The sequence below is a fragment of the Colias philodice genome, chromosome 2 (assembly GCF_061535455.1).
Source record: "Colias philodice isolate Cphi_HAF_F1 chromosome 2, ilColPhil1 Martin Lab GWU primary, whole genome shotgun sequence".
Classification (NCBI taxonomy): Eukaryota; Metazoa; Arthropoda; class Insecta; order Lepidoptera; family Pieridae; genus Colias; species Colias philodice.
This window is the reverse complement of record NC_143087.1, coordinates 5,736,253-5,761,247: the sequence shown is the minus strand read 5'-3', so window position 1 is coordinate 5,761,247 and position 24,995 is coordinate 5,736,253. Positions and strand designations below refer to the sequence as shown.

General features: G+C 33.7%; 2 protein-coding genes across 5 annotated transcripts; one reads left to right on the top strand and one right to left on the bottom strand.

Annotated features, from left to right (window-relative positions):
- Window positions 1–8: 8 nt before the first annotated feature.
- Window positions 9–21,323, top strand: kkv (hyaluronan synthase-like protein kkv). Of its 4 annotated transcripts, none has more exons than XM_089704083.1 (23): window positions 9–174; window positions 5,407–5,514; window positions 12,344–12,588; window positions 12,671–12,837; window positions 12,976–13,303; window positions 13,388–13,587; window positions 14,242–14,560; window positions 14,733–14,953; window positions 15,030–15,297; window positions 15,517–15,779; window positions 15,866–16,076; window positions 16,167–16,367; window positions 16,452–16,678; window positions 16,771–16,938; window positions 17,043–17,348; window positions 17,441–17,682; window positions 17,760–17,910; window positions 17,982–18,134; window positions 18,743–18,919; window positions 19,715–19,882; window positions 19,961–20,204; window positions 20,288–20,433; window positions 20,717–21,323. In XM_089704083.1, exons 2-23 carry the CDS (start codon window positions 5,420–5,422, stop codon window positions 20,912–20,914), a joined length of 4,698 nt encoding a protein of 1,565 aa, XP_089560209.1. In that variant the 5' UTR covers window positions 9–174; window positions 5,407–5,419; the 3' UTR covers window positions 20,915–21,323. The 4 variants fall into 4 exon arrangements, with proteins under 4 accessions (XP_089560209.1, XP_089560213.1, XP_089560197.1 ...); XM_089704087.1 differs by lacking the exon at window positions 18,743–18,919 and adding an exon at window positions 18,395–18,571; XM_089704071.1 differs by lacking the exons at window positions 9–174; window positions 5,407–5,514 and adding an exon at window positions 9,625–9,901.
- Window positions 21,316–24,187, bottom strand: CSN8 (COP9 signalosome subunit 8). Its single transcript, XM_089704469.1, has 4 exons — window positions 24,085–24,187; window positions 22,728–22,798; window positions 22,395–22,576; window positions 21,316–21,913 (listed from the first exon to the last, which is right to left on the bottom strand). Exons 1-4 carry the CDS (start codon window positions 24,136–24,138, stop codon window positions 21,663–21,665), a joined length of 558 nt encoding a protein of 185 aa, XP_089560595.1. The 5' UTR covers window positions 24,139–24,187; the 3' UTR covers window positions 21,316–21,662.
- Window positions 24,188–24,995: the final 808 nt, after the last annotated feature.

The following is a 24,995-nucleotide window of genomic DNA, read 5'->3' as shown; positions in this document are numbered from 1 at the left end:
GAGGGCTTAGCGCGCGAGTCGCGGGCAGTGAGCGCGCGGCGACCCGACCACGCACCCGCGCACCATGCGCTACGACACCGCCTCGCGAGTGCACTCTCACCACATAAACATTATTCAGTGACACCCTTTACGGATTTCTCTTCCTTCTACCAGCTACCAGCTACCAGCTTCAAGGTAAGCGTCTATATAATCTATAAAAAAAGAAGCTTCTCTTATAGCCTGACCTTTCTTCGAGGCTATCAGCTGCGAAAGTACAACCAATTTGCATAATACCTTCTCAAATCAAACAAGGAACGTGGAAGAAAAACTGTTTTTCTAACACCAAGTTTCGCTTTCGAAAGTGCGAATCCGTGACTTAGTGTACGAAATCGTGATATAATTCAGCTAAGTAGGTTAAATATGAAAGACGTTTACGACATTACACTTTATAGCACACTTATTATTTAACATATTTCTTTCTTCACTAAAGCCAAAGCGATGCGATTTAAGTTTATCCTTAATATAGAATCAGGTGGTAGACCGTGCAATGCCAAACAAAAGTGAATGTAGGTTGTAAAGTTGATTCGACATAACGAGCGATATAAGTAAGAGTCAGAACCTTGTAATTATTGGAATTTAACTACCGTAATAATTGAAAGATTGATATAAACTATGAAGTAGGTATCACTTAATTTTTATTTTATCATATCTATTATTGCTGCATCAGCATCTAATTGGTGTTGATTCAGAACTCCACTAATCACAAAAGAAATTAAGGTTATTTAAAGTGAAATTAGTGAGACACGCTTTCTTATACAGCGCCCGAATGTATTTATTTCAAATTTTAAGACCCATAATAAAGCAGACGGTATGTAAATTGATGCATATTTTAACATTTGGATTTTGAAGCTTTGAACGTGGCAACCCTAAGACCTCGCAAGCATCCGGTTCCGACAGAGGGTCGTTCTTACTCGAAACAATTTTACGTTTCCTTAATTAAAAAAATTACGTAATTAATACAAAAACAATGCATTGCGTATTAGCTTTTACCAAACGATTACGCTTCAAGAACAAGTTAACCTTTAATTATGCTTATGGCATTCATTAGATATAATGTGATGTTGTAATTTCTAATTACTAGTCGCTTCAAAATATTTAACAATTGTGCGTACGTTGTATGTCCTCACAACAAACTTATGTAATTTGTAAACAAAGATACATGACAATTGGTGCGATCGGAGTTGTCGTTAACAAAGCTCATTGCGCGTATTACTCAACGCTTTACTAAAATAATAAAATAGTAACGAGGCCAAGTCTGTGCATAAAATAGTTTTTGGAAACGGTTATTGTTACGTGTTATGTTCATTAAACAGTTACATGCATACCAACATTTCTGAACCAAAGCTGGGGAATTGAATTGATATGATTTTAATGTGTTGTAATAAAGAACTGGAAATAGTTACTGAATATAATTTCTAGAAGTCACTTGGCAGATAAATATTAATTCTATAGCGAAAGTTTTGAGCTCTTTGGTAAGTGTTTGAATATAAAACTTATATGGGAATTAATATTAGCCAAAATTTATGACCAACCCCCTTGGGTTGGTCATAAATTTTGGTAAATATGTACCTTATTTAAGTGATATATTTGCGTCAAAACACTCTAGAATTTAAATTAATAATAATTATAAATGTAAATGTAGCTTCCTCGAAGCATTTATATTTGATTCATCTTGTGTTTTATAATTAAGGTCAAAGGATGATCAAATTGTCTATAAAATTTAGACCTCGCCTCATCTAATCATCAATCAGGGCGAACCAATAAAGATCAATATTAAAAGTGACAGCCTTTAAACCTGTATCGTACGAGGTTTTTTTTAATAAACGTAGTATTGAGTCACAGTTGCAAATTTTCTATATCGAGAAAAATGTGTTTTTCCAATGAGAATATTCATAACAATAGGCACAAAAGTGAAATCCGTTTGGATAGATTTGTCACAGGAACAGACACGGCTACAGTAATGTGAAAGAAAAATTTAAAATGAACTAATTTCGTAACGTTACAAAAGATACTTAACATGCACGAATTGTTGAGGATATTGCAGTTTCGCGTGTAACTACCTACTAATACGGTAATCGAGTTACCTGAAATTACAAGCCAAGATAAGCGTTAAATATGAGGAATTCAGTTTTTTAACAAATTGGGAATTTATAATCTCATATTTTTAATTAGAGAATATAATATTGCGTTTAAATATTGATATTGGGTGTTGATTATATGTATTATGTATGTTGACGCGTTACTGTAAGGGCGTTACTGCCGCTACGTACAAAAGACATCAACGCACGTATTTAGTTCACTTCATTTTAATACCAGTGTTGGTATTCCTTTGCGGTATCATCGTTCGTTTTAATAATTTAAATTATTTCTTCAATTAATAAATTGGAGATATGGTAATTAAATGATTTAATTGACATAATTTACTTTACGATTACCGATTAGGTAATATTTAGTGGTAGTAAGGTTGTCACATCCTACGTTAGATACCATGTATATCTAAATCCATACTATTCATACTTAATATTATAAATGCGAAAGTAACTCTGTCTGTCTGTCTGTTTCTCAATCACGCCTGAATTACTGAACCAATTGGCATGAAATTTGGTATAGATATATTTTGATACCCAAGAAAGGACATAGGATACCTAGGTTTTATCCCGGAAATCCTACGGGAACGGGTTTTTCTCTGAAAACGCGGGCGAAGCCGCGGGCGGAAAGCTAGTACAAAATAAATAGATCTTTAGCTATAATAAATAAAAAAAAACATACATTTACCATTTGATAATGATACGAGGAACATAATACATGCATATTATATATACGTTAGACAAACTTGAATGTCATGCAATGTCTTTCAGCTTGTGCCTTGAAGACGCATTCAAGCGCTGCGGAAAGGTTACTGTAGGTATGTGAGCATGTTGTAAGGATATAATTATATTGAAACAAGATTTTCACGTTCAATTTGATTTTTACGATGTTAATCGAATTATGAAAAAAAAAATGTACCTAAGTGAACATTTTCAATTATAATTTTCTTGGCATTATATCAAGTTTTTCTCGTATGATTTAATATATATGGCGACGATAGATATAGGCTATATTGTATTGTGGTCTTTAGGTATCAAATATTTATATGTTTCCTTGACCGAAGCAGAGTTAGGCAACACATACAAATAAAACTAATGACTTCATCCAATCCATTTAAAATATCAAATCCATTAAGACGTTATTGTCTTATTTTTGTCTAACATGACATAGATATTTAATAAATAAAATATTTCTCATATTTTTAACAACAAATTTATATATATGTACATGAATATATTTTATCAAACAAACAAACAAACACAAACAAACAGGATTTTGCAAATAAATTCGCAAAGAATATAGCATGAGAGGAATGCAAGGTATTGCGTCGTGACTCGTGAGGTTGTGTTATGGAGTAAGGGGGAGGCGGGAGGGGGAGGGAGCAGGCCGTCAATAGTGAAAGTAAGCACCAGTTAGTTAGCAGTAAGCTAACTCTACTTATCTACCAAGGCAGTTAAGAATTACGTTCCCTTTTAATATGATATACAGTTAAAGATTCACTACTACTTAAATAAACGCTTATAAAAAATTGTCCATGAGTAGGTAGGTACCGACGGCAAAATGAAATCAGTAGGTAGGTACCTAGAAAAAAAATCATAATATGTATTAGTACTAGTAGTAGTAGTATTGCCTAAAGAAGTTAGAGAACTGGCAACGTATACAACTGTTTACGTCGTATAATTTTGCCATGTATAAAGCATTGACGTCTAATCGAAACGTGGAACAAAAAAAATTGTTTATTTTTTTTACGATTCTGATATGCGGTAGTCGTAAGTCATTTTGGTAAATAGTTCCCACATGAACAATACCTATAGTTACGCGTATATTCTTAGGTCTAAGGTAGATCTTTGGTTTTATATTGAAGTAGTTCAACACCAAGGTAGGTTTATTGTTGAATGGGCGCGGAAGTCGCTGACCTTGCGGCCGTCGGCGCGGACGCAGCCCTCGCTTCCACAGCCTACTATTAAGAACAATAAAACCAATATCTTGCACTCAAAGATATATTGTATTACTTAGATACGAATGTAGCTATTTGCTCAGTAATTGACAAATGCAAATTGACTTATGTTCAAATTACGATTTAACTAAATCAATGACAAATAATGTGGCATCTCTTGGACTACTCATAAAACTCTTATCAATTTATCGATGTATTTGTTAACGCAGGACCCTAGTGCAATAATGAATAATTAATAATTATGGATTTAAAACAAAATTTATTTAGTACTCCTGTAGTTACTCTTGAAAAGACACAAGTTCTTCAAAACATTAAAATTATAAGTAAAATCGACTCTACAACTTAAAGATACAATACAAGTGTTACTTTATGCAAAAATTTAATATAGATATATACTTATTTTCAAGCATATAGAAATGAATACACAAAGTATTTGCAAGGGATACATGACCTGCGAGGAATGCGCGATCTTTGAGTAAAATATGATTCACGCCATTGATATCTTAGATCACTGTAAGAAAATCTTTTACAACTATTGTGTAGTTTATAAATATTGCTATTTCTTAATGCTTGTGAGCTCAGTCTGCATGTTTCCTTACGTAGGTAATGAAAAGTATCCATATTTTCAAATACAAAATGAACGAAACATAACATTATATTTTGTAAATATTAATTGCGTATTACAATGTAGGTAAGCCACTTTAAAATACTATGATATTTTTGAATATTTTAGCAATTCTCGATCCTCAAACAGCAAAACAAATTATGTATAAGTAGAAGAAGTCATTGAAAAACCGGTCTAACTCGCAATAATATTAAATCGAATAAGTTTTATGTAGATATTATTTTCATGCACGAATAACAGTTGAAAGCTACTATTTGGTATCAATTATTCAATTGTTCAAAGGTTACATACATTAAGTGCTAGTCGCTTATCCCAGATTTGTCAAAAACATTATTCAGTAAAGATGCAGCTTTTCAATCGTAAAATAAAATGTAAAATTAGTCGACCATTTTTGGATTTAAACCGTAATAAACATTTTTTTCTGATTATTCACATTACCCAATTTCTTTAAAACTCGAAAACATAGATGTATCTATTAAAAGGTAAATTAGATGAGTAACTTTAGATTGCTTTTGTTTGGCTCGGTTTATATCCTTGTAAAATAAAAGGTTCGAGAAGGTCACTTGCCCGTCGCTAACTTTTTTCTTGTTTAATTTTTATGATCTACATTAGTTACGTTGCTTGTATAAATTAAACTCACATTTAAATACATCTTTTTTTTATGTAGAATAATAAGGTTTCATTACTATACTTTCAGAGCTACACCGACAATGGCGACTTCCGGAGGGAAGTCTCGGCGGGAGGAGACCAGCGACAATTCAGACGACGAACTCTTGCCGCTCGCTAATGACACCTATGGCGGCAGGTGCGTGACCAATTTAGTATAATCTTAATAGACATTGATTTTGTTTCATGCTATTTTACTAAAAGAAAGTCTCAAAGTCATGGTTACTAAGCTCAATGCAAAAAGAAATCTACGCAGTCGAGGTTGATATCGAGCAATTATCGACGCAGAATTGTACCTATCTACGGATGTGTTATATAAACTAAGAATGAATATAAGCCTAATGAATGAAAGTTATTACGTTATCTTCAGTGGATACTTTTATATCATTCGCATAACTCTGATGACACACTTAAAGCTGTATGAGTAAGCCTTTGCAAATATTGTAACAGAAAAAATCGATATCATATCATTATTATTATAGCTTTTTAGTTTTTTTTTGACAGAAAATTATTAAAGTTTTATGTAGTTACTAAATGAAGAAGAAGATAAGCGTTGTCTTTTTGTCTGCACTAAATGATTCTTTAGTTTCAACACACGCCGTCTACAGCATAATGTACAAGTGTGTCGTAATCGCATCATCAGAAGTTTGGCATCTTATTCTAAACCAGTTGTTTTTAGGTTATATTATAAAACCTAAAAATTTGCATATATGCTTAATATTTAACGTTCATAATACATTGAACACTAAACCTAAATTGTTCAGTGTTCAAAACTATATGTTGAAATCTAATCATCATCTTCAAAAGCTGTCACTTATGTTTTGTAAGATTAGTGTTTCTAATAATATTTCACACAAAGAACACAATTATTAGTGGCCTAGCGATTGGTCAGCGGCAGCCGGCCCGGAACCCGCTCAAATGCCAAGGTTGTCAACTCTGACGACACAACTTTCGATCGAGTGCGCTACATTTTTGCGCCCCACTTGTTTCCTGCGTTGAACTTACCGTTTAAGAAAATAGTTATGCACTACTTGGAACTAATGTTGTAATTTAAATGAGAGCTACATCTAAATCTAAATAACTTACAGACTTAGAAACGATTTAACTAACAAGAGAGACAGACATTAGTAAATTTGAATAGTTTCTATCAAAATGAGTGATGGAATGAGTCATATAGTTAGGTAGTTTTTACGGAAATAAGATGTAATATCTGTATTGAGAATAATTTACCAAAATGCTATACTATGAAATCTACCTTCTTTAAACTAGTCTGCCATTAAAACAAGCTTTTGAAGCACACTGGCCGAGGCACGGGGTCGATCGTGTTAAGAATATTTGATGACAACGGGTTTATTCTAGCTGTTGAGAATGAATTTAGAATTAAAAATAAGAATTTTAATATATTCCTATAAATATATATCTTAGCTCTGTTTAAAGTAAACATGAAAATCTTCAGTCAATAAGAGCATGATTATTGGTACCTACATATTGCGCAAGCGCAAAGAAATTCGGTAAGAGTGAAGAGAGTAAGTATGCACTTATGTATGATGGTCTGGTCAACGACCGGACTTCGTGTTTCAAGCCCAGATAGTACTTTGCATATTAAAGTTATGTGTATTGACCAACATGACGTATCTATTTTTAATTTAATATCGTTTATAACACGCTCGGAAAATACTTTTATATAAATAAAAACTATAAGTAACACAATTTATTAATTACCTTATTACTTGTAATTCATTAATCTATCATTAAATTTTAATTCATTAAATTAAATAAATTAAAATTAAACACGGAATTCTAAAGATTTATACATAAATTAGCAAGCTCGTAACATAAAGCTCTAAGCTATTAAGCTTAGTGAGTGGATTTGCACCGGAATGACATTGAGAAGCCTTTTGTAACAAAAGTATTCATATGAGCTCGTAGACGAGAACCTAAGCCAGTCTAGATCGTGAGCGAGCAAAGGTCATATTTTTATTACGTTTTTGTATTTTTTCATACCAGGAATCTTAGATTTAGTTTTAAATGTTTTTAAATTAAAACTATCGTTGTTAATTTAAGAATTGCATCTGTTTGGTCTCTCAATAATTATTAAAACAGTCGGGGATTCGATGCTAGACGATCGTGTAAAAATGTTTAATGATGATGATTTTACTAGGACCTCTCACCTCCTGTAATAACTCAGGTCCCGGAACCACAGACACAATAGAAAATCTATTGTGTCGTGGACCGATCGGGCCGCTCGGGGCTCAATGGCTTAAATCTATACTTAATATTATAAAGCTGAAGAGTTTGTTTGTTTGAACGCGCTGATCTCGGGAACTACTGGTCCGATTTGAAAAATTCTTTCGGTGTTTGATAGCCCATTTATCGAGGAAGGCTATATATCATCATGCTAAAACCAACAGGAGCGGAGCAATGCGGGTGAAACCGCGGGGAACAGCTAGTACATTATACAAGTAAATACGTGTCTGGTTGTGTATTGTGAAAAAAAAAACGTTCAAATGTTGTTTACATTGCATGACATTTATTTGTGTAGGTATAACATTAATATATGCAATACTAGCTTCCGCCCGCGACTCCGTCTGCGCGAATGTCGGTCTTCGCGTGGATGGTTTATTTCTCCATTTTGAGTAACTCTGACAATAACATCTTATAAATATCTATTGGACCCAAATACGGCTAGGCCTATAATAATAACCAACGTGCGTTCGCGGTTCTACAGAACAACGTCTATGGATAAAACTGAAAAATTAAGATTATTTTTTTTTTTACGTATTTTTCCAGGATAAAAAGTATCCTATTTTACGCCCAGGATAATAAGGTATAATTATACCAAGTTTCATCGAAATCGAACCGTTAGTTTTCACGTGATGTCTTCACATACAGACAGACAGACAGACAGACAAAAATTTTTTTAATCACATATTTGGGTTTGGTATCGATCCAGTAACACCCCCTGCTATTTATTTTTTCAATATTTTCAATGTACAGAATTGACCCTTCTACAGATTTATTATATGTATAGATAACATTAATTGCATAATGTAGGTATATGCTGCATTTCAACCGAATTCAAAAAAGGAGGAGATTTTCCATATGACTATATTTTTAGACGTTTGTTACCTCAGAACTGGTCGAATTGATTTTGATAATTCTTTTTATTTGAAAGTTGGTGCCTGCACTGCATTCTAAAGTACCTAACCAATGAAACTGATACAAGTTTATGTATAATACTACAGTACCTATATCTATAAAACCAGCAGATTTTGGAGCAGGTAAAATCCATCCATAATAACTGGGGTCATAACTTGAAATAAAAATTCAAGCAGATCACCTTAATTTATTCCCGAGAAGAAATAAAACATACCTAGAACCCATATATGTATAGTATATTATTATAAAACAAAAAAAAAATTATGCAAACAGGAAACTTGTTTTATTATTGTATATTGTTGTAACATATAATATATTGGAATAAATATAATATTGTAATTAATAAAAACATAGAATACTTTCATTTCACATGCGTCCGTATTAATAATTAACGAAGCGCGATATAATTTCACGTGCCCACTGCCGCAGAACGAAGAAATTGCACAGTGGTCTTCTTTCACGCGAGATGAGGACATAATATATTTTTATTTAACATTTTTATTTTTATAACGATATATGAAAGGAGATTTTATAGGTTCAGAACTTTACTATTCAAGACATTATAGCGTTTGCCTACAACACAGTAAATTATAAACTTTGTGTATTATTTTTTAATTATTTCTTTGAATGTTTGTCTTTTCCGTTGTTAAACTAAAATACAATTTATGTTTTATTAGTACGAATAAACAAACGCCCTCAGTCCTCACTAATCCGTTTTACGAGTGCACTGACCGACGTCCGTTTTGAGATTTTCCTATTACAGATAACTCGTTTAACATTTTGGTGCAAACACAGATATAAGATAATCTTTACTGCTTTTTAGCTAGATCTCTGTTTAGCCATAAAAAGATACATTATAAAAATGTATTTTATCTAGGAAAATTAACTTTAACATTATATAAGTACCTAGTTACATAGGTACTAAAATAAAATAGACAAAATGTGTCTAAAGATATTTTTTAAACGTCTTTTGATAATTTTATCTTCGATTGTTTTCGAGTGAACAAAATTGCGAATATGAAAAATTAATATTCAAAATTTGTCCGATGGACAACGTTAGCCACCGTTTGTCTTGGTGGCCACGCGCCGCCTCCACCAGTCGGTACAGCGATCGCACCGTTTACTGTCCTCGATCAAATTAACGATGATTTATTAAATTATACTTCGGGATACTTTATACCATAGAATATTTATTTCATCGATTTAATTCCACAGTGTTCTATAAGTGTGTCGCAAACGATATGTGAGAAATAGAAAATGAGTGAGCACGACCGTAAAATTTATTATGAGAGACATGATCTGGAAGAACCTGTGTATATAGCGAACAATAATAACTCAATTTACAGCAACTATTGTAGCATTTACAGGTATCCTTCTATTTATATTTATTTAATTCATTTATTAATTTAAGCTGAATTTGTTATGAATATTTCATTGCACATTAACTCGATTATAACTTGTAATTTACAAGTAAACTTAGGTTATTTTAGAAAATAAATACAATAATTATTATAACAGTAAACTTAAACAGCGAATTAAGTTTTTATGCGTTTATAAACAGTAGAAGAAAGCGGCGTGTGGGATATTTAAACAGGAAGACTCTAAGTACTCGTTATGTCGACAACTTTCTATTGTAACATTTAGCACGAATTGATGGTGACGTCGATAAATGAATGATTGATATATTGATATATATGTGTGCTAGTTATGATTTGTATGTCTTTATAACTAAGAAAATGTTGTGTGGTTTTATGAAACCACAGTAAAAGTGAAACTGTTCGAACGGTTCCAAACACTGCTTTGTGTAGCGCATGTCGCGTGACGGTCGGCTGCCGAGTAGGTATATTTATTTATTTATTTAATCATTTATTGTACCACACCATTTAATATTACAATGTACAGTATAATATATATCTGTTTGGATGCGAAGTACAAAAGGTGACCTTATCGCTTAAAAGCGATTTCTTCCAGGCCACCTAAGGTAGAGGATAGATATATAATACATATAATTAATGGAACGCGGGTGGCTGAAAAAGTAAAAGAGAAAAGAAAAAAAATATATATAGGTATATTATTATGAGATAAAAATAAAATAGGAAGTAATATAATATATTACATATTATTATTATGTTATAGAGAAACCTGTATTAATCATAATAGAATACAATAAAGTAACAATAATATAAATAAATAAAATATTTAATAAAATATATAATAAATAAATAAAGTATATAAATATAAATAAATAGTTACAGTTAATATCCAGGAAATGCTATATTTAAAAAATGCTGGTGTAAAAGATTTTTAAAGGACTTAAGAGAGGAAGCTCGTCTTACAGCTAATGGCAAAGAATTCCAAAGTCTGACAGCGGTTACAGCAAAGGAATTTCCGTAGTAATTAGTTTGGTGGGAAGGAAAACTAAGGATTAGGTTATCAACAGAGCGAAGGGAGTAACTATCAGAATCAAGGAATTTGAACTGGGATTTTAAATAGGAAGGATATTTGGGATCGAAAAGGATAGAAAAAAGAAGCTTCAACGTATTTGCATTCCGGCGAAGTCTTATAGGAAGCCACTTGAGTTTTTTTCGAAATTGGGAAACGTGGTCGTATTTACGAAGACCGTAAACAAAACGTACACAGAAATTTTGGAGACGCTCAAGTGTATCTAATTGGTCTTCATTTAGATCAGTGGTACAAGCGTCAGCATAATCAAGGAGTGGGAGAAGAAGGGACTTAGCTAGCATAATTTAGGTATACCTACTCGGCAGCCGCGATACACGCGACATGCGCTACACAAACCAAAAAGTTTGAGACTATGTAATAAAAGTTTCACTTTAAAATTCTTTTCCTACGTTTTAATTTTCGTACCTACGACCATTAAATAACCTACCTAGGCTATAATGATACTTTTGTTCGTCCACAACCGTTTCATAATCAAACTCCTACATAACTGATAGTGCGATTTTTTGACATTCGGTACGAGTACGATCTTAAATTATTTTTATACCCACATGTTAAAGGGTGTTAGCATAACGTTTGTCGCGTCAGCTAGTAAATAAATAAAATAAGTAAATAATTCACAATAGTGAATACTATCGGTATTGTTTTGTATCTCATGCAAATAACATTCTTCAGTACTCAACTAAATATAAGCATATCAAGATTGTGCGTTGAATACCAATAGGGAGATGATTTGAATGAGACATTTGATAAACAAAATATATTCGCAATTTTGTATCCACCTACAATGCAATTGCAGTATAGAAAATTGGAGTAGACGAATTGTCAGTCGTTATATTCGCAACGTATAATTTATGATACCCTAACGGCTCATATCTTACGTAAGTCCCCTGTCACAACGCCGCCTGTACCTACTATGTCGAAACCGGTATGCATTGTAACTCACAATTTGTAACATTGGCTACCTAAATTAGAGCAAACACAAAACTATTGAACAATTAATGTTAGCTATGGGACATTTATGCGAAATAATGAGTAAAAACACGATGTCTGAAACTTGTATTAATACAGCAAGTATTAGTCATTAACTACATACCTGTGTTTACAAATCGTGACAAGACACACAAAGAATTTTTAGAATGTAATAAGTATTAATTATTTATTTATTAGAAGAGACCAGTCATCAACATAAAGAATTCTACGTATTTCCGAGCTTTATATCTAGAAATGAAACATTCTATTTTAATTTTTAATGTTGTGTAAATAAACCATTAGATATATTGAAATATATGAACTAGTTATGTATTGTTATGAACTAGTCATTTAATTTATATTTTTTCTTTTTTCAGCCAAAGAACAGTACAAGAAACGAAAGGATGGGACGTGTTCAGAGAATTTCCTCCGAAGCAGGACAGTGGGTCTATGGAGAGTCAAAAATGCCTAGAGTTCACAGTCAGGGTCCTCAAAATATTAGCGTATGCTGTTACTTTTATAGTAGTCCTTGCTTCTGGAGTCATTGCAAAAGGACTTGTACTTTTTATGACCTCGCAATTAAAAAAAGATAGGAGATTAGCTTATTGTAATAGGAATTTAGGTAAGAACTGTTATATTTTCGGTATCTTAAATTTATACAAAGTTAACTAAAATTATACTAATTGAATATTGATATTTTTCAGGTAGGGATAAACAATTTGTAGTAAGTTTACCGGATGAAGAACGAGTGGCGTGGATGTGGGTGATTCTGGCGGTTTTCGCTATCCCGGAAGTTGGAACTCTCATTAGATCCGTCAGGATCTGTTTCTTCAAGTCAGTAAAGAAACCGAAGAGCATACACTTCGTAGTGGTAAGCATAAATTACGCATGTACTTTCATTTTTCTATGCTGATTAGATTAAATTATTCACGTCGTATCATCTCATGAATTCTTTCTCTTTTAAGTGTATTAATTATTCAAAATCTCACGTGCAGTGTTCTATTTTCAGGTGTTCATAGCGGAATCGCTTCATACGATAGGCTTGGCGTTACTATTTTTCAAAGTACTGCCAGAGATAGATGTCGTAAAGGGAGCGATGATAACGAATTGCATGTGCATAGTGCCAGCGATACTCGGCTTACTGTCCCGCAACTCGCGAGATTCGAAACGCTTTGTGAAAGTTATAGTCGACATAGCCGCCATTGTCGCGCAAGTGACTGGCTTCATTGTGTGGCCGCTGCTCGAGAACAAACCGGTGCTATGGCTGATTCCGATTTCGGCTTTGTGTATATCTCTGGGCTGGTGGGAAAATTACGTGACCCGACAGAGTCCGATTGGTAAGATCGAACGCAACAATACCTTTACAACTGATTGTTTCCAAATGTTGCATAAATAGCCTTAATTATTGTTTCGCTTCGCAGGTATCATAAAAAGTTTAGGCCGAGTGAAGGAGGAATTGAACCAAACCCGCTATTATACATACAGATTCGTATCTGTGTGGAAAATTATTCTATTCTCTGTTTGCATATTAATGTGCATTTGGATGGATGGTGATAATCCGGCAATGTTCTTCCAGTTATTCAATGAAGGTTTTGGGCCACATAATATCGTTGTTGAAGAGGTAAGTTAGCTTCTGAATATAGTTTATAATGTCTTCTATCGATCTAACTTCGTAAATAAAGATTCGATCGAGTAATGATACTTTCAATGTATTTAGAATTGAGTATTTGAATAATAAAAAAATATTGATTTATTTAATGTATTTTAAAACTTTATTATTAATAATATTGATATTTAATGCAAAAAACTCCGAAAAATTATTTTTCAATTAAATAAAAGCAATTAAAAATTGATGAAATTTAAATTAAAGTCACGTGACTATAAACGCGCCATGACTGGTCACGATAGATGTGACGTCAAAATGTTATAGTTGTATACGTTTTTCTATCAACTGCAATGAGTGAAAACTAACATTATGACGTCACACGCGTTCGGGTGACGCTTCGGGTGTTGTCGGTGTGTTTTCGGTACTGGATTCAAAGACGAATTTTTATTTTGAAATAACTTTTGAATTATTAAAAAAAAAATTAAAAAAAATAGTTTTGTTATAAAACTAATATATAATCTTTCCATTTAGCACAACAAAAAAATTTATTCAAATACCCAATTTATATCATCAAGTAAGAAAAATCACACGCTCAATTATTTACCGTCTCAAAAATCAATTTAACAAGGAAAATAATTTTATACATTCAAGATTTATTTTTAATTCTAGGTACAAGTTCAACTAGGAGGAACAATAATTCCAGACTTGGCAAATGCGACATTAACCGGCGATTCCGTAGAAGTAGCGGCTGTATACAAATCAGCATTTTATGTTCTACTGATACAAGTTTTCGCAGCTTACTTCTGTTATATTTTCGGGAAGTTTGCGTGCAAAATCCTTATCCAAGGTTTCAGTTATGCCTTCCCAATCAATTTGGTAATACCAGTTGTGGTGAACTTCCTGATCGCAGCATGTGGCTTACGAAATGGCGACACCTGTATATTCCATGGAACTATACCCGATTACTTGTTCTTTGAAAGTCCACCAGGTAAATTCTTAGTCATAATTGAAATACCATTACCATTAAACATAAAAAACCTATAAATAAATCGAATTTAAAACCTTATTTTTAAGAATATTAATTAGTTTACCTAGTTAGAAGCAAAATTTAATGACTTTTGAGTAACTGAACTATAATAATCAATTGTTCTCAATTTCAGTTTTCAGTCTCAGTGATTTTATATCTCGTCAAATGGCGTGGGTTTGGTTATTATGGCTTCTATCACAAACTTGGATAAGTATTCATATTTGGACTCCAAAAGCGGAACGTTTGGCATCTACTGAAAAACTGTTCGTACTGCCCATGTACAACGGATTATTGATTGATCAAAGCATGGCGTTTAATAGAAAACGTGATGATCAGAAAGATGTCAAAACTGAGGTATGATTTTTTCCTCATATTACCTACAATTAAGTATTCCAAAAAACAATCTTCTTATTATGTTTCCCTTTCTCAGGATCTAGCTGAAATAGAAAAGGAAAAAGGAGATGAATACTATGAAACTATATCAGTTCACACGGACAATACTGGATCATCACCCAAAACGGTGAAGTCATCAGATTCGATTACCAGGATATACGCATGCGCTACTATGTGGCACGAAACGAGAGACGAAATGATGGAGTTCTTGAAGTCTATCCTTCGGTTGGATGAAGATCAGTGTGCAAGACGTGTCGCACAGAAGTACTTAAGAGTTGTTGACCCCGATTACTACGAATTCGAAAGTATGTTTTTTTTATTTACATTAAAAAAATAATAAGTCTATGTTTTACCTCAAATGGGTATAAAAAATTATTGTTCTTGTTTAATAATATATGTTTTTAATTCCAATTTAACAATACTAACATTATTTTTCATCATACTTTTTTTGTAACGAATTAATAAAGTTATTAAACTTATTCATTATGTAACACATAACTCATATAGCTTGTATAATATTTCAGCGCACATTTTCTTGGACGACGCCTTCGAAATCTCTGATCACAGTGACGACGATTCGCAAGTGAATAGATTCGTGAAACTTTTTGTGGACACAATTGATGAAGCAGCGTCTGAAGTACATCAGACGATTATACGTGTACGACCACCCAAAAAATATCCCGCACCATACGGAGGTAGATTGACATGGGTTCTTCCTGGAAAAACGAAAATGATTTGCCATTTGAAGGATAAGTCGAAAATTCGTCACAAGAAACGTTGGTCACAGGTGACAATTTACACTAACAAAATAGTACCTAGTCCTAGTGTTGTTAATATATTTTCATGTGATATTAAATAAAAAATTAATTTCAGGTGATGTACATGTACTACCTTTTGGGTTACCGTCTAATGGAACTGCCGATATCAGTTGACCGTAAAGAAACAATGGCTGAGAACACGTACTTGCTTACACTCGATGGAGATATTGATTTCCAGCCTCACGCTGTCCGTTTGCTTATCGATTTAATGAAGAAGAATAAGAACTTAGGCGCTGCTTGTGGTCGTATTCATCCTGTCGGATCAGGTACTGCATACAAATAGATTCATCTTATCATATTTTCATACTTCTTAAAATTAACTTAATAGTAATACATATATTTATTTATTTTTACAGGACCTATGGTGTGGTATCAATTGTTCGAGTACGCTATTGGTCATTGGCTGCAAAAGGCGACAGAACACATGATTGGCTGCGTACTCTGTAGTCCTGGATGCTTCTCTCTGTTCAGAGGAAAAGCTTTGATGGACGATAACGTTATGAAGAAATATACACTACGACCCGAAGAAGCTAGACATTTCGTGCAGTACGATCAAGGTAAGTTTCCAATATTCTATATTGGCATTGTATTCTGAATACTAATAGTCGATCTTTGGTAACGATTATTATTTTTAATTTCAGGGGAGGACCGTTGGCTTTGTACACTACTTCTACAGCGAGGTTATCGAGTCGAGTATTCAGCTGCTTCTGATGCGTACACGCATTGTCCAGAAGGTTTTAGTGAGTTTTACAATCAACGTCGTCGATGGGTACCTTCCACTATTGCTAACATCATGGACTTGCTTGCGGACTACAAACACACGATTAAAATTAACGACAACATTTCTTCACCCTACATTGCATACCAGGTAAAGTTTATTTTTAGCTATATAGAAAGAGACAGAAACTCATTGTCCATGATATAAATATAAATTGAAATTCTTTTAAATGACTGTTTCAGATGATGTTGATGGGTGGTACGATTCTTGGACCCGGAACTATATTCCTTATGTTGGTGGGTGCCTTCGTGGCTGCTTTTAGAATCGACAATTGGACCTCTTTCGAATACAACTTATACCCGATATTGCTGTTTATGTTCGTTTGCTTCACGATGAAATCAGATATTCAGGTACAAGACAAATATTTCACTGAAATCAAACCTAAAATATTTTATAAAATTTTATATAATTAATCATAGATCATGTTTTATAGTACATTTTTTTATAATTTCAGTTGCTGGTTGCACAAATTCTTTCAACTGCATATGCTATGATAATGATGGCTGTAATCGTCGGTACTGCGCTTCAGTTAGGCGAGGACGGTATAGGGTCGCCATCAGCTATTTTCTTGATATCGCTCTCGGGTTCATTCTTTATAGCCGCCTGTTTACATCCACAAGAATTTTGGTGTGTTGTACCCGGCATCATTTATCTTCTTTCTATACCTTCTATGTACTTGCTACTTATTTTATATTCTATAATCAACCTTAATGTCGTATCCTGGGGTACTCGAGAAGTTCAACAGAAGAAAACTAAAAAGGTAAACCTTTCACCTCTATTATTCTATATTCTCTATATGGATATTTTTAGAATTATTATCTTTATCTATAAATATTTTAATGCTTATTCCAGGAAATTGAAGCCGAAAAGAAAGCAGCAGAAGAAGCCAAAAAGAACGCAAAACAGAAGTCATTGCTCGGATTCCTTCCGGGTATGAACAGTGAAGAAGAAGAGGGCTCCATCGAATTTTCTTTCGCAGGCTTATTTAAATGTTTGCTATGCACGCATCCTAAGAGCAACGAAGAAAAAGTACAACTTCTGCACATCTCGTCAACACTCGAAAAATTGGAAAAGAAGTTGGAAAATGTTGAAAGGTAAGCTGCAATACTGATATCACTTTAAACGAAAATGTTGCAAGGATATGACGTTATAATTGTTTATAAATTTCTAGAGCAATCGATCCACATGGCCAATCGAGAGGACGGAAATTATCTGTCGGGCTCAGAGGAAGCACGAACGGCGATCCACTGGTAACGGTTGCGGAAGGAGAAGAAGACCATGATTCTGATTCAGAAACAGATACTATGTCTACTGTACCAAGAGTAAGTAATCTATACAATACAATGTCATAACGCCTTGTATCTGTTTTGTTTATTGCTATTATTTATTTCAGGAAAAACGTGACGACCTTATTAATCCATACTGGATAGAAGATCCCGATTTGAAGAAAGGCGAAGTTGATTTCCTAAATCAACAAGAATTAGCGTTTTGGAAAGAGCTTATCGACAAATATATTTATCCTATTGATGCTAATAAAGAGGAACAGGTACATTTCCTTTCAAACGCTTTGTGACAGAAAAAATAAACATATCAATAAATTGTGATATGTTTATTGCAGAGTATAAATAAATTTCATCATGTAGTCGATCATAACCGAAAAAAAATTTATTCATCACATTTGGTCAATTGTGCTTTTTAATTGTAAATTTTTTATGAAGCCAAGATACTAATACATATTTCCTTTCAGTTTTACTATAGTTACTTATATTTTTAAATATTATATGTTTGTAATTACCAAAATTTTAGGCTCGTATATCCAAGGAACTGAAAGAATTGAGAGACACGTCTGTATTTAATTTCTTTATGGTCAATGCTCTTTTTGTCCTTATTGTATTTTTGCTACAATTGAACAAGGACAACCTTCATATTAAATGGCCCCTCGGAGTTAAAACTAATATAACATATGATGAGGCCACGCAAGAGGTAACGTGAAGAACGCCCGATGATCAGCGATCGGCCTTCAATGATGACATGGGACTATGACTCCGCGTTTTAAAATCTCTTTTTGCAGGACCCGATCCCCACGACGATAGTCACCATCTCAGTCACCATTGAAAGTTGATACTATTAATGCTTTTTTATGTAATTTTACAGGCTCGAATTGCACGTGATTTGATAGAGCTTCGCAATAAATCAGTTTTTGCGTTTGTCATGTTCAATGCTTTATTTATATTGATAGTATTTTTATTACAACTCAACAAAGATCAACTCCACGTGATTTGGCCTTTGGGAGTAAAGACAAACATAACGTACATCGAGGAAACAGGCGAGGTATAGCCAAATTTTTCAAATTTTGTGTGTCTACGCAAGTCTAACGACCTTTCTCTAACCGGTCTCTTACGGGATGGCACACCCAGCATGAAGATCCAGTTATCTTCTACACCGATAACTAAACAATTTAGTGTCACTTAATAAATGATCACATTCTTCCTAAAATCCCAGGCCTTTAAGCATTCCATACTTTGGTGAAGTATGGAGCGGAATCGATACAACGAAAATGTATTTTTCCTGAATTCTGAACTGAAAGGCCACAAGATAAACCTTTATTAATCGCACTACCCAATAACTTGTACTGTCACCTTTGGTCTGTTTTCTTTGGTGGTGGAAATTCTTCCATTAAATTTCGCGTGTGTGTTAACACGGTCTATGGTACCCTGAGAATGTTCATTCCTTCACGATGGTGTTTTTTAACATAGCAAATATTTAAATTTATTTTCTCTTTGTAATTCATAACAATGTTTTCGAATTGTACTCCTTGTAAAAATAAAAGTATAAATTATATTATTGGATTATAATATTATAATCATCTCAAAGGAATACGGCCTACGGCAAATAGATGTGCACCCACCCGTGTTGCATGATAATATTGAGTTGATTTTGATTTTTAACAACTCTTATCTGTTTGTGAGTTGTTTATTACTCGAGTTGTTGTATATAAAAATGTGCATTTTGGTAGTAATTTAAAAGCGCAGTGGAAATGGTGCTAATATATATCTGCTTAATAATTATTGCTTGCGAAAAATCGACATGCAAAATCAGCAATTAACATTGTTTTAATTATTCTAGGTGCTCATTTCAAAGGAATATTTGCAACTTGAACCGATTGGTTTGGTCTTCGTGTTCTTCTTTGCCTTAATTTTGGTTATTCAATTTTCGGCTATGTTGTTCCATAGATTCGGAACAATATCACACATATTAGCATCGACAGAATTAAACTGGTTCTGTACTAAAAAGGTAACCTTTTAACATTTTCTAATAGTTAACTGTAATAGAGGGAGTTTGTAATTTTAATTTGGCTCATATATTTTACAGTCTGAAGACCTATCACAAGATGCATTGCTGGATAAGAATGCTATAGCAATAGTGAAAGATTTACAAAAGCTCAACGGACTAGACGATGAGTATGATAACGATTCAGGGTCGGGTCCGCAAAATGTGGGGAGAAGGAAAACGATACACAATTTAGAAAAAGCGCGGCAGAAGAAGAGAAATATTGGAACATTGGACGTTGCATTCAAGAAGCGTTTCTTCAACATGAATGCTAATGAGGGTCCAGGTACGTAATTTTAATGCTTTAAAAATGAATAAAATATAGGGATATTTTAACGAGAAAAATATCAATGAAATTCGTGTTTATAGGTACACCAGTATTGAATAGGAAGATGACCCTGCGCAGAGAAACATTGAAAGCCTTGGAAACAAGAAGAAATTCGGTTATGGCTGAAAGAAGGAAATCACAAATGCAAACACTAGGCGCTAATAATGAATATGGAGTAACAGGAATAGTATGTTTAAACAATTTTAGAAATTAAGAAAATGTGTTACATGTCGTAATATGTATTTACCTTCGTAAAAAAGCAAAATCATCAAACCAGTTATGAAGCGAAATTTGTGCTAATGGCCATATTAGAGTAAGATCCCGGGAAGAATTACCTGGAGTTAGCTCAAGACACGATGAGAGTTTTGATGGCTATACAATTTACAAATTTGAAAACAAACTTTTAAAATTTATTGTTTATTACAAAGGGTGTTTAATGAAAATATAATGTATGGAATTTTCAATTTCAGTTGAACAACAACCACGGTGTTGGACCACGCCACCGAACTTCGACGGCCAACATTTCAGTGAAAGACGTTTTCGGAGAACCGAATGGTGGAATGGTCAACAGAGGTTACGAGACAACCCTTGGGGACGAAGACGACAGCAATTCTATGAGATTGCAGCCGAGACAGAACCAAGTCTCATTCCAAACAAGATTTCAGTGAACATCGACTGTAGGGGATAGCAAACCGTAACCAATCTGTCAAACGCATCTAAATTATTATATGTATTTCTTTTATCTTACTGAAATATGTTCTGTTCCATAAGTTTGCTATCACTGCTAACAGAAGATTAAATTACGAAATATATCAACGCCTAGTTAATGCAATCGTGGATACTCATTTTAGAATAGTTACTATTTACTGAAATTAATTCTTAGGACATTATGACTACTTGTGATATTTTAAGAGATTTGTCTGAATTTTTTATGACATAGATACACAATTACATAATAATTGTGTCGATTCTGAATTATTATTTTATATTAAATGTATAAGAATGTACACTGCCACATGAACTTTACAATGAATAATTTTTATATGACATATCTAAATAAATAAAATAATTTTGAAAGTTGTTCTTTTATTTTATTAATATTTCAATGTGCTTCCGTAGTACATAGTTTCAAATTATTCCATGTTTTCAACCACTAGACTGTTCGGACTCAGTTTATATCACTCTGTATTTTCATATAGATCAAATTTTTAAAGTGCATTGTTGCTTACCACATTGACTATTTGTAGTATCCAAAACTATTGTTAATTTTTTAAATTAAAAACAAATTACATAAACTATAGCATGCGAAAAAGCAAAGTAGACAATGTTATAAATTTAATCTAATGAAAATAATCCATTGAGGCTTTGTTCCTCTAGGCTAGTTACAGCTTACAATCTGTTTACATATAAAATGACTTAGTTTTCTAAAAATGATACAAATTCTGTGAGTTTGAAAAGCTGGTCTTCGCTGGATGTATGCAATGGTGCTGGCTGGACTGGAGGTGCTGGGTTCACAGTGACTCCATCTTCGTTTATCTCCCACTTTCGATCCCTGCATATTTGTAGAACTGCTTCCTTGCTCAAGCCAGTCATTGAGACGACAGTCTCTATAGAAATGGAACTGTATGACCGTCCTATCAAAGTGAATGCCGTTTCACGAACTTTTTCTGTAAAATAATTAAAATTATATAGGATTCTATATAAGTGTATAAAAATGTTATTCTAATGAATAATTTGGATTTAATAGTCTTCACGGAAAGTTAGTTTTCAACTACACCTTAGGTATTAGGTAAATGATAGTAATTAATAAAGCAATCTAAGGAAGATCCTGGTAAAGGTAGTGCTTATGTTTATTAAGCCATTATAACAAATTGCTATGATCGTAAACCTTTGAAACTATATTGCATCTTTTTAAATGCCACATAGTATTATTAAAATTGGTTTCTATATTAACTACCCAGTTTTACATCTAGCTGTGGCCTAGCATATACCAGACCACAATCTATTTTTTGTTTTCTTTAAAAATGAAAGCAAAATTATGTAGTAATTTGTGTCAAAGGGCAGCAAACTTCATAACAATTTACTAATTCTGATTTATAACAGAATTATTAGCCTAATTTAATATTCTTAAATATGTAATTATTTTACCTTCTAATGCTCTCATAATAGTAGCAACTGGTTCAACCCAATGGTACGCAGCAAGGGCTTGGTAAGTTCGCGGCAGATCTTTTTTCCACATTTTCTGTCCAACCGTCCATATGGCTGCTAATTCTGGATTGCTTGATGTTATGTTCTGAGGTATTCTTTTCCATAGGAATTTTGCATTACATCTACATAACAATTGTTATAATATCAATCAACTTTTGAAATACATATACTCAATGGTTGAAATAAAATTAAGTCTCAGTAGATTAAAAGAATAAATTAGAAACAAGGATATTAAACATTTTTTGTGTTACCTATAGGCTATAAGATACTTACAGATCATTCTGATATAAATATATGGCTAGTAACTGCGCATAATTCGCTGCTGAGGTTACTCCATTTGGGGCCTGCAAATTGATAAAAAAAGCTCCTTTAATTTTTAGAAGTAATTTTTGTAGGTAAAAATTTAGAATGTGGACCGTCAATGGGGGGGCGGGGAGGGGGAGGGGAGGGGAGGGGGGGTCGGGGGGAACTCCTAGGTACGACCCCCCACCGGCGCAGACCAGTAGTTCCTGAGATATTCAAGGTCAAAGTTTGAGGTTATAATTGGGCCTAAAGTTACAAATAATGGATGGTAGGATAAACCTTTCCCTTCCCTCCACTCCCAAACTCCCTCCAGTTTCACTATACTGCTTCTGCTTCTGCTCCAGCGCTGCGGGAAGTGCAGCCCTATCACCCTTGCGTAGCTAAGTACAGGCACTTAACTCGCCTTCGCAGCTTCGGCTGTTTGGTCGCCTTCGGCGACCAGCCTCAGCCGCTTCGGCTCGTACGGTGCCTGCACTTAGCTACAGCGGGTGAGGGCTGCTCTCCCTCCGCGCTTCCGATTTTTTACATACACTCTAGGGGTAACAGCGGAAGGACCACGTGGAGTCGGGGTTGACAGATTTGGTTATGTGACTGTTCATCTTTTGTGTAATGGATTTATGTGTGTTACATTACCCATAATTGTTATTGTTAGAATTACTAACTTAAATTGAATTAGAATGAAATGTAATTGAACTGAATTATTAATTAATAGCCGAGATGATATGTAAACTAGTGTTTTGTGTAGGTAATGTCTTTATCTCTACTAAAATACTTTATTTAACTTTGTGCATTGTTATTATTATCCAATTATTTTAGAGGAAATATAATAATCCACAATTATTTTAATGTAATAAAAATTTATTGAATTCTATAAACATACTCCACAGCTTTTAATAACTCTTCAAAAGGATCTTTGTGATAAATTCTTATAATATTACTATCAATTTATGTATTTTATAAAGTATTATTATGATAAAAATATCTCTAAACTCAGAGGAATAATTATTGCTCTGAGTCTCTAAAGCTGTTTAGGTGAATCCTTTGCTAGTGACAGGCATCTGTCAACGTCAAAATTACGAAAATTATTACAAAATTATACAAATTTGTTTATTTTATTATAAAAAAAATAAGCGGCGTCGCAGGTTGAAACTTCGTAAAATTACTTCTCATAGTCTTATCTTATTGCTATAAAATCGCTGATATCCAACTCGACGGTCCACATCCTAAATTTTATCCATTTTTTGGAATAATTGGTTCTTAAAAGCGTAATAACTTGTCTGGATATTAACATTTACTACTTCTGCCTGGATGTGTGATATTAACTCACCTCAAGCTCCTGTTTTTCTAAATCTAAACAAAGCTTATCAAAGTTCGTAATCATAATTTTAATATTTATCACTTCTGGGACAGTATAGAATTAAAATGATGATCCAAATAACAAGAAAATTCGGCACCAAACCAACTTTCGGTAGTACACAAAAACTAATGTCAGACACGTTCTGTCATATGTCAGCTACGGGCTGTCATACTCATCTGTCATTAGCTTTTTTATTAAGATTTAAGGGCCTGGTAACGAGACCTTTAGGCTAAAAATGTCATATGCTGTCGCCGCGCGCCGGTCTAGCACAAAAGCCTGGTCAGATTGCAACTAAATATAATAATATGAAGATTATAGTTTTTGGAAGAACGAGAACCGAAAGATAGTTCCACACTGAAAGAAGAAACGCATTGCCCAGTGCGTATATGTGGGATGAAAATGAAAAGCCGAGTCACCCGATGAATTTTGTAATAGGTACGTCTAGCAGCAGGTACCCTGCCGCGTGCCAGTTATAGGAAAAAAGAAGCAGGCTTCCACTTCCCACTACAAAAATAAATTTCATTAGTGTAAGGGTGCCTTTTCACCTGAAGCTGTGTTTGCTGCAGATGCGTTGCTTATCGACCAATCATAATATATTTTATTAATGCACATAGCGTAGCACTGTTGGAAACGGTCTCAGTTAAGATATGCTTTTTATCCTGTATATAAAAAAAGATGCGTGCTATGGATGTGTGCTATAGATTCGTGCTATGGATGCGTGCTATGGATGTGTGCTATGGACGCGTGCTATGTTTAGAGCGCCTACTATCAATACATCGAGATGCGCATATTTCTCGCACTTGTACATAGCTTAGCATTGGTGGAAACGGTCACATAGTTTCATAGCTCTTACATTTTCGTAGCATAGCAACATAGGTAGT